At 38.7% G+C, this 14847-nt stretch overlaps 1 protein-coding gene across 1 annotated transcript; it reads right to left on the minus strand.

The window, feature by feature from the left end:
• Window positions 1-5079: 5079 nt before the first annotated feature.
• On the minus strand, window positions 5080-13232 carry kat8 (K(lysine) acetyltransferase 8). The gene is made up of 11 exons (XM_083896308.1): window positions 12849-13232; window positions 11326-11400; window positions 11001-11179; window positions 10834-10887; window positions 9633-9797; window positions 8378-8467; window positions 7949-8089; window positions 7679-7772; window positions 6607-6757; window positions 6348-6502; window positions 5080-5282 (listed from the first exon to the last, which is right to left on the minus strand). Exons 1-11 carry the CDS (start codon window positions 13177-13179, stop codon window positions 5218-5220), a joined length of 1500 nt encoding a protein of 499 aa, XP_083752434.1. The 5' UTR covers window positions 13180-13232; the 3' UTR covers window positions 5080-5217.
• Window positions 13233-14847: the final 1615 nt, after the last annotated feature.

The following is a 14847-nucleotide window of genomic DNA, read 5'->3' on the forward strand; positions in this document are numbered from 1 at the left end:
GGGAGCGTTTGTGTGTATACAGCAGCAGAGCAGGGGTGGGCGGAGACAGGAAGCGCCTCTCTCGTCAAACTGCTGAACGATGACCTGGGTTTTTGGACTGTTTTGGTTTTTTTAATGTTTTACGTCACATCATTCCAAAGAAGGGGAAATGATTTGAACAAGAGCCATTTTATGTCCAACATGTATTTGTCATGTGACGAGTGAGCGGATGTTTTCAGGTGAAAATGAAATGAAAAAAAAAACGGTGGATAAACTTTATTTTAAAAGAAATGATTCTGATTTATTTGTTTGGCTCTGGGCTCGTGTCGTTGTGCCTTAGCTGTCGTCGCTCCTTTATCAGGAAATCCTGATGAAAAGATGAAAAGTGTCCAAATGTAAAAGAAAGATAGAGAAGAAGAAAAACAAACAAGGGTTGTAAATGCCTTACACTGGACACTGGTGGTTTTTGAACATTTTTGAGAATAAAAACAGAATATACACAAACTTTGGGCCTTTTGTGTTATTTATTTTACTTTATTAGACATTAAGAACATTTCTTGTTAGAATTATCCAGACATAAACCTAACTTTAATCCGAACATAAACCTAATTTTAATCTGAACGAGTGCAGTGCCCGTAGGAAGTATGTATTCCTATAGTGGGAGATGAAGATTTTTCGGTTATGGTAATACATGATAAGGAGCGTAAAGGCTAACAATACAAACACTGTGCAACCTAATTAGGCACATCACAAACTCAGCTCACTGTCAAAGTGTATCAGGGCAAATGGATCAGTTCCTGAATTTCAAAAATTCATTAAAATGATTCCTTAAGAGGTTTGCAAATATTTTCAACTGATCATTGTTCAGGGCAATGCCGACTATTATGATGGTAAATTTCAAGTCATTCCGAGATACTTTTTGTGTTTGAGAAGAAACTCAGCTCACTGTCAAACTGCATCAGGACAAGTTGATAATTTCTTGAAATGGAAAAATTCATTAAAATTATTCCTTAAGAGTTTTGCAAATATTTTCAACGGATCTTTGTTCAGGGCGATGCCGACTATTATCATGGTAAATTTCAAGTCATTCCGAAATACTTTTTGTTTTTGAGAATAAACTCAGCTCACTGTCAAAGTGCATCAGGGCAAATGGATAATTTCTTGAAATTGAAAAATTCATTAAAATTATTCCTTAAGAGTTTTGCAAATATTTTCAACGGATCCTTGTTCAGGGCGATGCCGACTATTATGATGGTAAATTTCAAGTCATTCCGAGATACTTTTTGTGTTTGAGAAGAAACTCAGCTCACTGTCAAAGTGCATCAGGACAAGTTGATAATTTCTTGAAATTGAAAAATTCATTAAAATTATTCCTTAAGAGATTTGCAAATATTTTCAACGGATCCTTGTTCAGGGTGATGCCGACTATTATGATGGTAAATTTCAAGTCATTCCGAGATACTTTTTGTTTTTGAGAAGAAACTCAGCTCACTGTCAAAGTGCATCAGGACAAGTTGATAATTTCTTGAAATTGAAAAATTCATTAAAATTATTCCTTAAGAGATATGCAAATATTTTCAACGGATCCTTGTTCAGGGCGATGCCGACTATTATGATGGTAAATTTCAAGTCATTCCGAGATACTTTTTGTTTTTGAGAAGAAACTCAGCTCACTGTCAAAGTGCATCAGGACAAGTTGATAATTTCTTGAAATTGAAAAATTCATTAAAATTATTCCTTAAGAGATATGCAAATATTTTCAACGGATCCTTGTTCAGGGCGATGCCGACTATTATGATGGTAAATTTCAAGTCATTCCGAGATACTTTTTGTTTTTGAGAAGAAACTCAGCTCACTGTCAAAGTGCATCAGGACAAGTTGATAATTTCTTGAAATTGAAAAATTCATTAAAATTATTCCTTAAGAGATTTGCAAATATTTTCAACGGATCCTTGTTCAGGGTGATGCCGACTATTATGATGGTAAATTTCAAGTCATTCCGAGATACTTTTTGTTTTTGAGAAGAAACTCAGCTCACTGTCAAAGTGCATCAGGACAAGTTGATAATTTCTTGAAATTGAAAAATTCATTAAAATTATTCCTTAAGAGATATGCAAATATTTTCAACGGATCCTTGTTCAGGGCGATGCCGACTATTATGATGGTAAATTTCAAGTCATTCTGAGATACTTTTTATTTTTTCAAAGAAACTCAGCTCACTGTCAAAGTGCATCAGGACAAGTTGATAATTTCTTGAAATTGAAAAATTCATTAAAATTATTCCTTAAGAGATATGCAAATATTTTCAACGGATCCTTGTTCAGGGCGATGCCGACTATTATGATGGTAAATTTCAAGTCATTCCGAGATACTTTTTGTTTTTGAGAAGAAACTCAGCTCACTGTCAAAGTGCATCAGGACAAGTTGATAATTTCTTGAAATTGAAAAATTCATTAAAATTATTCCTTAAGAGTTTTGCAAATATTTTCAACAGATCCTTGTTCAGGGCGATGCCGACTATTATGATGGTGAATTTCAAGTAATTCCGAGATACTTTTTGTTTTTGAGAAGAAACTCAGCTCACTGTCAAAGTGCATCAGGGCAAATGGATAATTTCCTGAATTATAAAAATTCATTAAAATTATTCCTTAAGAGATTTGCAAATATTTTCAACAGATCCTTGTTCAGGGCGATGCCGACTATTATGATGGTAAATTTCAAGTCATTCCGAGATACTTTTTGTTTTTGAGAAGAAACTCAGCTCACTGTCAAAGTGCATCAGGACAAGTTGATAATTTCTTGAAATTGAAAAATTCATTAAAATTATTCCTTAAGAGATTTGCAAATATTTTCAACGGATCCTTGTTCAGGGTGATGCCGACTATTATGATGGTAAATTTCAAGTCATTCTGAGATACTTTTTATTTTTTCAAAGAAACTCAGCTCACTGTCAAAGTGCAGCAGGACAAGTTGATAATTTCTTGAAATTGAAAAATTCATTAAATTATTCCTTAAGAGATATGCAAATATTTTCAACGGATCCTTGTTCAGGGCGATGCCGACTATTATGATGGTAAATTTCAAGTCATTCTGAGATACTTTTTATTTTTTCAAAGAAACTCAGCTCACTGTCAAAGTGCATCAGGACAAGTTGATAATTTCTTGAAATTGAAAAATTCATTAAAATTATTCCTTAAGAGTTTTGCAAATATTTTCAACAGATCCTTGTTCAGGGCGATGCCGACTATTATGATGGTAAATTTCAAGTCATTCCGAGATACTTTTTGTTTTTGAGAAGAAACTCAGCTCACTGTCAAAGTGCATCAGGACAAGTTGATAATTTCTTGAAATTGAAAAATTCATTAAAATTATTCCTTAAGAGATTTGCAAATATTTTCAACGGATCCTTGTTCAGGGCGATGCCGACTATTATGATGGTAAATTTCAAGTCATTCTGAGATACTTTTTATTTTTTCAAAGAAACTCAGCTCACTGTCAAAGTGCATCAGGACAAGTTGATAATTTCTTGAAATTGAAAAATTCATTAAAATTATTCCTTAAGAGTTTTGCAAATATTTTCAACGGATCTTTGTTCAGGGCGATGTCAACTATTATCATGGTAAATTTCAAGTCATTCCGAGATACTTTTTGTTTTTGAGAAGAAACTCAGCTCACTGTCAAAGTGCATCAGGGCAAATGGGTCATTTCCTGAATTATAAAAATTCATTAAAATTATTCCTTAAGAGATTTGCAAATATTTTCAACAGATCCTTGTTCAGGGCGATGCCGACTATTATGATGGCGAAATTCAAGTCATTCTGAGATACTTTTTATTGTTGAGATTAAAGTCACCTCACTGTCAAAGAGCATCAGGACAAGTTGATAATTTCTTGAAATGGAAAAATTCATTAAAATTATTCCTTAAGAGGTTTTCAAATATTTTCAACAGATCCTTGTTCAGGGCGATGCCGACTATTATCATGGTAAATTTCAAGTCATTCCGAGATACTTTTTGTGTTTGAGAAGAAACTCAGCTCACTGTCAAAGTGCATCAGGGCAAATGGATCAATTTCTTGAAATGGAAAAATTCATTAAAATTATTCCTTAAGAGTTTTGCAAATATTTTCAACGGATCTTTGTTCAGGGCGATGCCGACTATTATGATTTAAGATTTCAAGTCATTCCGAGATACTTTTTGTTTTTGAGATTAAAGTCACCTCACTGTCAAAGTGCATCAGGACAAGTTGATAATTTCTTGAAATGGAAAAATTCATTAAAATTATTCCTTAAGAGTTTTGCAAATATTTTCAATGGATCCTTGTTCAGGGCGATGCCGACTATTATGATTTAAAATTTCAAGTCATTCTGAGATACTTTTTGTTTTTGAGAAGAAACTCAGCTCACTGTCAAAGTACGTTTTCTTTTGTTTATTTAAACTAAGTAAAAAGACCTTGTTTTAACAAACAAAAACAAAAAAATCAATTTTATTAAATAATGGCACAATTTGCAATAGATCGCAACTTCTGAGATTTTCTTATTTTACAATTTGAAAGTGATTCATTGTTCAGTTCAAGGTTTAGACAACATGGGTTGTACAAAGTTGTACAAACGCTGCCACTTAATTACCCTTAAATCATTAAAAGTGACTCTGATTTGAATTTGGAGAAAACCACCTTGTAATAGAAGTTCAGTGTATGGAAAAAAAGCTAAAAGTTTGTGAATTTGGGCAATAAATCATTATTATTTGTGACGGGGGTCAAATCATTTTAAGTTAATCGTGATAAGAAACGACATCAGGAACGTTTGTCATGAATGTTGTGTTTGAGCGTGAAGAGCTCACTCTGCCCGCGGTGATGGAATCATCAATAAGATAAATCTATGAGCAGCAGCAGCAGCTGATTTTCAGAAAGCACAGAGCTAATTAGCACACGACTCTCAGCACAGTTCACACCAGACTCAACATCACGTCTGTTTTCACGAAGCTTCTATAATCACGTGACTATCAGGTCGTTCTTTTTCTCCAAACGTGACCTGAAAACCAAAGAAGTCGTCAGGAGACGAGTTTGTTTTAAAAGATTTATTTTAAGAAAATATGGACAGATGTTTCTAAAAAAAAAAAAAAAAATATTTACAGCAGGTTTTTTTTATGAACAGGAGGAAACGGCTGACACACACACACGCACGCACACACACACACACACACACACAAGCGCACACGCACTGTTCTGCATCTGTCTCTCACTTCTTGGATAACTTGGCTTGTTTGTTTTTAGGAGGCGCCCACTTCAAACACATGGTGTCCACTGTGGAAAGAGAAGAAGAAGAAGATGAAGGAGGAGGAAGAAGAAGAGTATGATGATGGCCGAACACGGAAGAACGGAGAAGTAGGAAGAGAAGGAGGATAAAGAAGGGATGAGGAAAAAAAGAAGGAAGAAGAGGAGAAAGCAGAAGAGATGAGGAGAAGGAAGGAGAGAATAGGAGAAAGACGGAAGAAGAGGAGAAAGACGAGAGGAGAAAGAAGAGATGAGGGGAAAGAAGAAAGGAGAAAGAAGAAGAAAGAAGAGATGAGGGGAAAAAGAAAGGAGGAAGGAAAAGATAGGAGGAGAAAGAAAGAAGAGGAGAAAGAAGAGAGGAGAAAGAAGGAAGAAGAGAGGAGGAGAAAGACGAAAAGGAGAAAGAAGAGATGAGGGGAAAGAAGGAAGAAGAGAGGAGGAGAAAGAAAGAAGGAAGAAGAGGAGAATAGGAGAAAGAAGGAAGAAGAGGAGAAAGAAGAGAAGAAAGACGAAAAGGAGAAAGAAGGAGAGGAGAAAGAAGAAAAGAAGAAGAAAGAAGAGATGAGGGGAAAAAGAAAGGAGGAAGGAAAAGATAGGAGGAGAAAGAAAGAAGAGGAGAAAGAAGGAAGAAGAGAGGAGGAGAAAGAAGAAAAGGAGAAAGAAGAGATGAGGGGAAAGAAGGAAGAAGAGAGGAGGAGAAAGAAAAAAGAAAGAAGAGGAGAAAGAAGAAGAGAAGAGGAGAAAGAAGAGAAGAAAGACGAAAAGGAGAAAGAAGAGGAGAGGAGAAAGAAGGAAGAAGAGAGGGGAAAGATGAAAAGAAGGAGAAAGAAGAGATGAGGGGAAAAAGAAAGGAGGAAGGAAAAGAGAGGAGGAGAAAGAAGAAAAGGAGAAAGAAGAGATGAGGGGAAAGAAGAAGAGAGGAAGAGAAAGGAAGAAGAGAGGAGAAAGAAGGAAGAGGAGAAAGAAGTGATGAGGGGCAAAAGAAAGGAGGAAGGAAAGAAAGAAGAAGAGAGGAGAAAGAAGTAGAGAGGAGGAGATAGAAAGCTAAAGATTGTGTGGGCGTGGCCGTGACCGGGGGCGTGGCCGTGGACTCACCTGTGATTGGTGGTTTCTTGTACTGAGCGCTCTTCAGATGTTCCTCCACCAGTTTGGGCGTGACACAGATGACGTGTTGACCTTTCCAGTATTTGACCATGTTGAGAGACTGCAGCGTGCTGATGATGTCACTCTGTGTGATGCTGGTCATCTGACTGGAAACACACACACACACACACACACACACACACAGGAACAGTGTGATTGACAGCTGCTCACACTGCGAGTGTGGAGGCTGTTGACACTCTGGTGTCGTTACCTGAGGTCTTTGATGGACAGCGTTCCTCTGAAGTCCCTCAGGATCTCCAACAGGACCCAGGACCAGTAGCTTCTGTAGCTCAGCTTCCCCAGATCAGACAGAGGCTTCTCTGGAGAACCCACTGTACTCTCCAGCTTTGACAGCTCGTAACCTACACACACACACACACACACACACACACACACACACACACAGTTCAGCATCAGTCTTCATCCCTCACATCATTCCTGAAGTGTTTTTAAAGTGCGTTTCAAAAGCCAAACGAGATCATGACATGAATAAGAAACAAAAGGCAAACCATGTGCATTTCAAAAAAACAGACAATAAAACCTAGTCACTTTAAAGGCGCCACATGTAAGAATGTGGCCAACAACGCTTACTACATTCAAATTCAAAACACCGAGGTCTTTTAGGTTTCGTTTTCTGACGTAACTGGCAACCCGTGGTTGCTCGGCAGCTGAGACTCTACTGACTGCAATGATTGGTAGACGGCGGTAGGTGGCGCCACATGACGCCAAAACATGATTTGCGGTCTGCAAAATATATTTTTTAATGCAAATATTTTGTCTGTACTGTTGTTGTTGGTGAGTTCAGTTTGTTATAGCTCAGTGATTTTAGCTCACAGGGACACAGGAGCTGCTGGGCCTCTGCTGCCCCGTGTGGTCACTTTGTGTCACTGAGGTCAACCTGAATGCAGGATTTCAAACACTGAAGTGATAAAATCAGAAATGTGGACTTAGTGATGGAGGCAGTAGAGCAGAAACGATTAATCGATGAATCGATTATTAATCGATTACTTAATTAATCGCAGGTTTCTGATTGTTTCAGCTTCTCAAATGTGAATATTTTCTTGGTTTCTTTGCTCCTCAAAACAAAGAAATCATTAAAACTGAATCATTGAGAAAATAATCCACCGATTAATCGATTACGAAAATAATCGTTAGTTGCAGCTTTAGAGGCGGCAGTGGATCAACAACTCCTGTGAACTCCTGTGTCTCTGTGATGTTAAAATCACTGGTTTTCTCTTTGGCTTTGGTGTGGGAGAGTGAGAACTGCACGTTGCATCACTTACTGAAAGCGATGAGAAACTTCCCATAACCTCTGCGTTGGTACGGCGGCAGCGTGAGAATGCACGCCACGTTGTTTCCGTCTGGAGACTCTTTTTCCTGAAACAAACAGTTAAAGGGACACTCCGTGATTCCTCCAGTGTTGGTCGAATGAGCCACATGTTTTCAATGAGCCACACTTTCCTTCCACAATCAGGCTTTTAATCCAATGAATAATCCAATTTTGAATCAATTTCAGGATAAACACACACACACACACACACACACACACTTACTTTAGAGAAGTATCCCACGATGTGAGCTCCCTGTTTGTTCACCTCGGTGAGGATGTAGAAGATAAACGGCTCCACGTCAAAGTAGAGCGTCTTGTGGTCGAGGAACAGTTTTGCTAGTAGACAAAGATTCTGGCAGTAAATCTGAAAAACACACACGTCGATAATCCATCAGCGCGACGTCGTCACACGGTACAGGGTTTTCCAGCAAAATCACCTTCACGGGTGCATTTTCAGGACGATTTAAAATATATCTGTGAATGTGTGTGTGAAAAGGCATGATGACAAATCTATGATAGAACAACACAAACACAGCTGCAGATGACAGTGCATTTAGGTACACTTTTAATGTGTGGTGTAAGTAAGTGCACTTTAATGCAGCTGAAACAGCTAAAATCTCCAGGCGAACGCGTAAAGCCGACATGTTCTCACCTTATGGTCTCGTCCGTCCACTTCATACACAGATATGTTGCTCCTCCTGTAGATTTCTTTTCCCGACGGCTGCTTCCACTGACAATGAGACTGAGGAGACAAAGGTCACGGGGTCATTCTCATACACAGACTCCTCGGCCTCGCGTATTCAGAGAATGCGATACTTTAGGAAAACGACGACGTCGTATTCACGGCTCTCTCATGCGCTGTCGTTCATTCACCGTCTTGTGTTTGGAGATCGTTTGACAGTTTTACCTTTAACTGCCGTCAATGGAAAGTCTGAAAAGACACATCCTGTCTTTAGAGATTTCACAAGGAGAACAAACAAAAGAGACGAGTGATGGTCTGCACTGGACGTACACTGCTCGTCTGTGACTCGTCTGTGTGTATATGACAGAAAGTCGACTTAAAAAGTCGCCGGGCGTCTGTAAAGTCGACAAATATTCGCACAGAAACGGCACTAGGGCTGCAACGCTTACTCGAGTACAAAAAATCCGATACTATCCTAGTATTCGTTTAATTCCTATCTCCTATCTGTTCGGCGCAGGGATCGTTGTTCCACACGGACCGTTTTAGCAGACGCACATCCAGATTTCAGCTTCAGAAAATGTCCAAAGTGTGGGACCATTTCACGCTTAAACAAGAAGCCGACATGGTGCAGTGTAACCACTGTAAACAACAGCTGTCGTACCACAACAGCACGTCCTCAATGATTCAGTATCTGAGCCGATAGCATCCAGTTGCTAATGCTAACGCTCGCACACCCACCCCCTGTGTTAGGTTACCACACCAAGGCTGTGTCATTTCTATTGTGCATTATTTAATTTGATAACGCAAAAATATTATTATTTATTTATTCAATTTTTTTTATTTTTTCCGATTAATGGAGGAATAATTGGTAGAATATTCTGACAAAAACATTCGGTAGCTGCAGCCCTAAACGGCACGAAACGTAAACAAACGGACCTTATTTCCCTTTAACTCGGTTCATTCGGTTTATGTCTTCTTCTCTGTGTTTGGTGTAACGTTACAGCGCCACTTACAGTCCTGTCATATGTACTACAGGGGGTTCCGTGTAGAGAGAGGCATTTCCTGAAACGATGCTGTGGTTATGGGGAACTTTAAGAAAACGGCCTCGGTGCATGTGAAATGTATTCTGCTGGACATGAAAGAGAATTCTGTCCATTTAAAGGTCATTTGATGTTCTAAAGTTTGCAAGAACGTCTCTAACTGTTAACGTGAGAGCAGGACTGACCAGGTGATGTCTGAAGGTCTTCTCGTACTTCATGTATTTCAGGCAGTACTCGCAGATCCACAGCTTGGGCTGCTTCCCATAATCTTCTGGGAACGGTGAGAAGTACCAGGCGTCAATCTCAAAGTTTCCGATCTGGATTTTATCCACGTATTTCACTTTGGTGATCTGTCAGAGAAAAGCGGACGAAACACGTCGATCACATCAAGATAATGGAACACCTGCACTGAACAGTTTAACCACACACACACACACACACACACACACACACAGGCTGATAAATGTCCTCCGACGAGCAAACATTAGACGAATATTGGAAAGAACGATTATGTTGGAATCGTCTAATCAATGCTGGAATAAAGACTTTGTAACTTTATTTCGAAAAAGCACTTTACAAAGTTTATTGTCGATAGACATGTCAACCGACAACCCAGTGTTAGTCTGCCATCTAGTGGACAAAGCAAGTAACCACCACACAATGACAAAAGCCCAGAGAACACACGCAATAATAAATGTTAAAAAAATCATATAATAGAGCTGCAAATAACAGTTTTTTTCATATTTGATTTTTTTGATTAATCGATTAGTTGTTTTGTCCTTAAAATTTCAGAAAATGTAAGATATCAACGAAAAGTATTAATTGTACATTTAGAGCAGAGGACAGATGTAAGATGTATATACTGTATGTTATATCGGATGTGAATATCTGACTCTGAATGTCAATAAAATATAAATTCCAAAAAAAATAAAATGTCAGAAAATGTTATGTAAGGAGCAAAGAAACCAGAAAATATTCACATTTAAGAGGCTTTAAGAGAATTAAAATAGTTTGGCGATTGTTTTAGCAATTGATGCATAACACACATATGTGTATTTTGTATACAATAGTCAATTGGGTGTTCAAATTAAAATAAACGTGCTATAAAATGCATTTTTGCACGGTTTTGTGTTGCATGATGCAAACATTCACATTTAAGAAGCAGAAAAATCAGAGAACTTGTTTTAATTATGTAAAAAAAAACACTCCAGCTGATGCACCAATTATCAAAATAGCTTAATGGATTAAATATGGATTAATCGTTGCAGCCCTAATGTCATTTCTTACATTAAAAACCTATTAAAATTATGCATTTCTTGGAATAATAGAGTCTGAGAGCTCACACGCACACACACACACACACACACACACAGACACACATCTTACCGCCTCGTGTTCCTTCTCCAGTGCAGCCGTTGTTGGGTCCATCTCTGCATATGTCTGTGAAGAAAACAAACAAACAAAGAGAGGATGAGGATGAGGTTCGTCTCTCTACAGCGTCGCACACTAACAGCAGTAAAACACCAACGTATAAACGCAGACGTCGTCTTCACCTTCTGCACATGGTTGATTTCATCGTGCTTGCGCTTCTGGTTGCGGGTGATCTTCCGTTCAGGCTGGTCGCCCAAATCGCCCACAGCTCCGATCTCTGTGCTCTTCCTCACCGCGTCCTTCACCGTCTTGGTGAGCGCCAGCCGGGCTTTACCCACCCACTCGTCCAGGCGCCGGTTGACTGCAGGAGAAACACGAGCAGGTTAAAGGGTGCGATGTGGAGCAAGAGGGACGGATTCAGGGCGTAGGCAAATTCAGGCGGGTGAGAGAAGAGAAGGCAGAGCAGGTCAACAGAGGACGATGGTTTGTTTCGTTTCTCGTACTCACATCCGACGTAGTGAACGTAGAACTCCTCCCTGCCCTCCTGCTCATTCAGTCGGGACTGAATGACCTCCGCTGTGTCTGAAACGCAAGCAACATCAGGTGATGAGTTTTAGCCAAACTGAGGCTGCAACTCCCAGTCGGTTAATAATATATAATAGGGGTGGGGGGAAAAATAGATTCACATAAGAATGCCGATTCTAATCATCCACTATTCATAAACTTCAAAAAGCGATTTAAAGGTGCAAGTAACTGGCCGTAAAGATCCTCCTAATATGTCACAGAGACTCAGGAATAATGTTCATATAACAAACTGAACTCACCAACAACAACAGTACAGACAAAATATTTGCATTAAAATTTTTTTTTGCAGACTGCAAATCATGTTTATGTTTTGAAATCATGTTTTGGCGTCATGTGGCGCCACCTACCGCCGTCTACTAATCATTGAGTCTCAGCTGCCGAGCAACCACGGGTTGCCAGTTACATCAGAAAATGAAACCTAAAATATCTCGGTATTTTGAATTTGAATGTAGTAACTGTTTTTGGCCACATTCTTACACATGGCGCCTTTAAACAAACAAAAAAACCACTTTTTTTTATAAATAAGCTTTTATTTATGCTTAGTTATTTTTTGTACAGTAAAAAAGGTTTTATTTGTTTCGAATGAATTAATGTTAATTTTTGTCTTAAGTTTGCCTTTGAGTGATGACGTCATTGGAATCAGTTTATCTAAAAATCACATTATCTTTGACAAACTTTATTGTTTTGATGCCATTAACACACTATGCATTGTATACATTTTTAAATCGAGAATCGATTTTGAATCGAATCGTGACCCTAAGAATCGGAATCGAATCGTAAGACACTCAAAGATTCACATCCCTGATATATAAAACCTCATTTTGGTAAATATAAGAATGAAAACCATAAGGAATATAATCAAGTCATAAAGTCATCAAATCATAATCAATTATCATAAATAATCACAGGCTAAGAGATGTAATTCTGCTCTCTACACTCCAATCACGTAATTTCAGATAATACCGTTGTATTTATTTGGCTTTTTTATACTAAATGGAGGTTTACGTGCGTGAGAAACAATGAAATCGACTATAAATACGGTCAAATTCTACTATAACACAAATAATAAAGTCTTAATATTAGTGTTAGTGTTATTAAGTGGCTTTTTCAAATATAATTTGGTCGCTCCAATGTATGCTGTGTAAATTATAATGTTCATTTAAACATGTGTATTTCTGCTTTATCATAGATTATTATCATCTCAGTATAAAAGTTTTAAATTAGTTCAAATTAGGATTATTCTCCCCAAGAACAAACAATATTATCAGGTTCAAAGGAATTTGGTAAGTCAGAGCATTTTTTGACACAATTGCTCCAACGAACATCAGCGTGTTTTTGACCATTTTTCCGAATTAAATCCGAATTTGGTGTCAATTCCTCCCGAAACAAAGGAGGGCGCCACTGAGCTGCTTCCAGGAAACGTAGACGACAGACGGTTGACTCACGCCAAGATTTGTCGGCTCTTTGACACAAATACGTCTCCCCGATCTCCACCGACACTTCTTGCTCCCTGCCCCCGCCGAGTACTGCGCCTCCGTCCGGGGTGTGCTGACTACTCGAGCCCCCGGCTTGTCTCACGCGGCCATCGGCCTCCGCCTCGTCTTCTTCGCCGCCGCTGCCGTTGGAGGAGCACGCAGCCAGGATGCTGCCGTCCGCTTCCCCCCGCTCGCTTTCGACGTGGCTCGAGTCCATGTCCACGTCCATGCTGCACTCGGAGTCCTTGTTGTCGTTGCTGTTGCTGTTGTAGTTTTGTGGAAACTCGCTCCCGCCGGTCATTATAATCTCGGTCGATGTAAACGCGACACTGCGCACTTTATTCCAGAGCTGACGTTTTTCCTCCTTTAACAACAAACAGACAAGATGGCGTCGCTTAGATCTTCTTCTTCTTCTTCTCCTTCTTTTGATCCTTGGAGTTGTAACAACGCCATCTGGTGGTGGAAGTCAACTGCAGCCTTTTGATGACGTCATAAAATGTCAATAGAAATGGAGCCTTTGATTGACATGTCTGATATCCTCGTTGATGAACATGCCTGGAAACTACTCTAATTCATAGTAATAATAATTATTATTGTTATTAATAATTATTATAATTATATTTATTATTATTAATATTAATAATAATAAATATAATTATAATAATTACAAGAAAATAAATCAGGGTTGTATTTTCAATAAATATGGGTTTTAACCAATGATGATTTTTACCAGGTGTCCTTCAGAATTGCATTGCATTCACAAATTGTGGTTTGTTTTTTCATAATTTGGAGTAATTAATTTTTTTCTGACTTTAGAGAGTATTTGAAACAATAAACGTATTAATTCCTTTATTAAGCGCTCAATTTAATGGTATTAACATGGATGGCTTGTCACTGGGAGATAGTCCTGTCTGTAAGTCACATAGGTGGTATTACCATTCGTTTGTCAACTTTACGCAGGCATGGGGAGTCACTTGCAGGTTGGGGGTTTTTGTGAGAGTTTGAAGTATTTCAATAATTCAGGAAAAAAAAAATACTCTGAAAAACAGAGCGGAAAATTACCATGAAAAAAAAGAGGAAAAAAATGACTCAGAAACAGAAAAAAGTTATTACAAAAAAACAAACAAATCTTCTTCAAAAAAATGTATTGCTTTTTCCAAATGCACTTCCTTACCCTTTAGACTGGTTAAAGCTGTAGTACGCAACTTTAAACGTTGTTTGCCGTACATCTGTCAGGTCGGACCTGGGAGCGACGTCTCTCGCTCTGCTCCAGTTGAGAAGCCAGGGGAAACGAATACGGACACAACTGTACGTTTGGGCTTTGTTAGCAATACCGGTTGATGGAAACATCGTAGCAACACGTTCACGGATAAAAATGGAACGGTATCGATACATAAATGAGACCGAAGTTGCAGCGGCGGCCATCTTGTAATCCAAGATCACAGTGGACCACAGTGGACAAACAAAACCATCTTTTTGAATTACGATACGTAGAGCGAGATGAGAGCTACTGAGCTGCAACATTAAACTCTACCAATAAATAAACTGTTTTTTTTTGGTCTGTTGCTCCGCCCCCTGCCACAAGCCAACATTAGGTCTTAAAAACAGCATTTCCGATCTCACAAAACACGGTTTCCTTGTGGATAAAAGCCAATATTAATCAATCAATCTTTATTTGTATAGCCCACAGTTTACAAAACATAGTTTGTCTCACGGGACTTCACAGGGTTGGTAAAGTCCTCTGTCCTTAGACCTTGGACCAGGGTCAGGAAAAACCCTTAGAACAGATAAAAAAGGTAGAAACCTTAGGGAGAAGCACAGGTGAGGGATCCACTCCCCATGTTACCCAAAACGTACAATACACAATGACAAAAAAATATGATAAAAAACAGAATCCCCACCTTGTTTCATACGTACTTACAGCTTGTAGCACTTGCAGTCAAACACCGGTTTGTCCTTTCAACGTTCA

The sequence above is a fragment of the Microchirus variegatus genome (genome assembly GCF_963457635.1).
Source record: "Microchirus variegatus genome assembly, chromosome: 10".
In the NCBI taxonomy this organism is placed as follows: domain Eukaryota; kingdom Metazoa; phylum Chordata; class Actinopteri; order Pleuronectiformes; family Soleidae; genus Microchirus; species Microchirus variegatus.

Coding starts and splice junctions, on each gene's coding strand:
- kat8 (XM_083896308.1), bottom strand. CDS start 13,179: ATGACCGGCGGGAGCGAGTTTCCACAAAACTACAACAGCAACAGCAAC. Junction 6,503..6,606: donor CTGTCCATCAAAGACCTCAG/GTAACGACACCA, acceptor GTGTGTTTCCAG/TCAGATGACCAGCATCACAC. Junction 5,283..6,347: donor CAAGAAACCACCAATCACAG/GTGAGTCCACGG, acceptor CTCTTTCCACAG/TGGACACCATGTGTTTGAAG.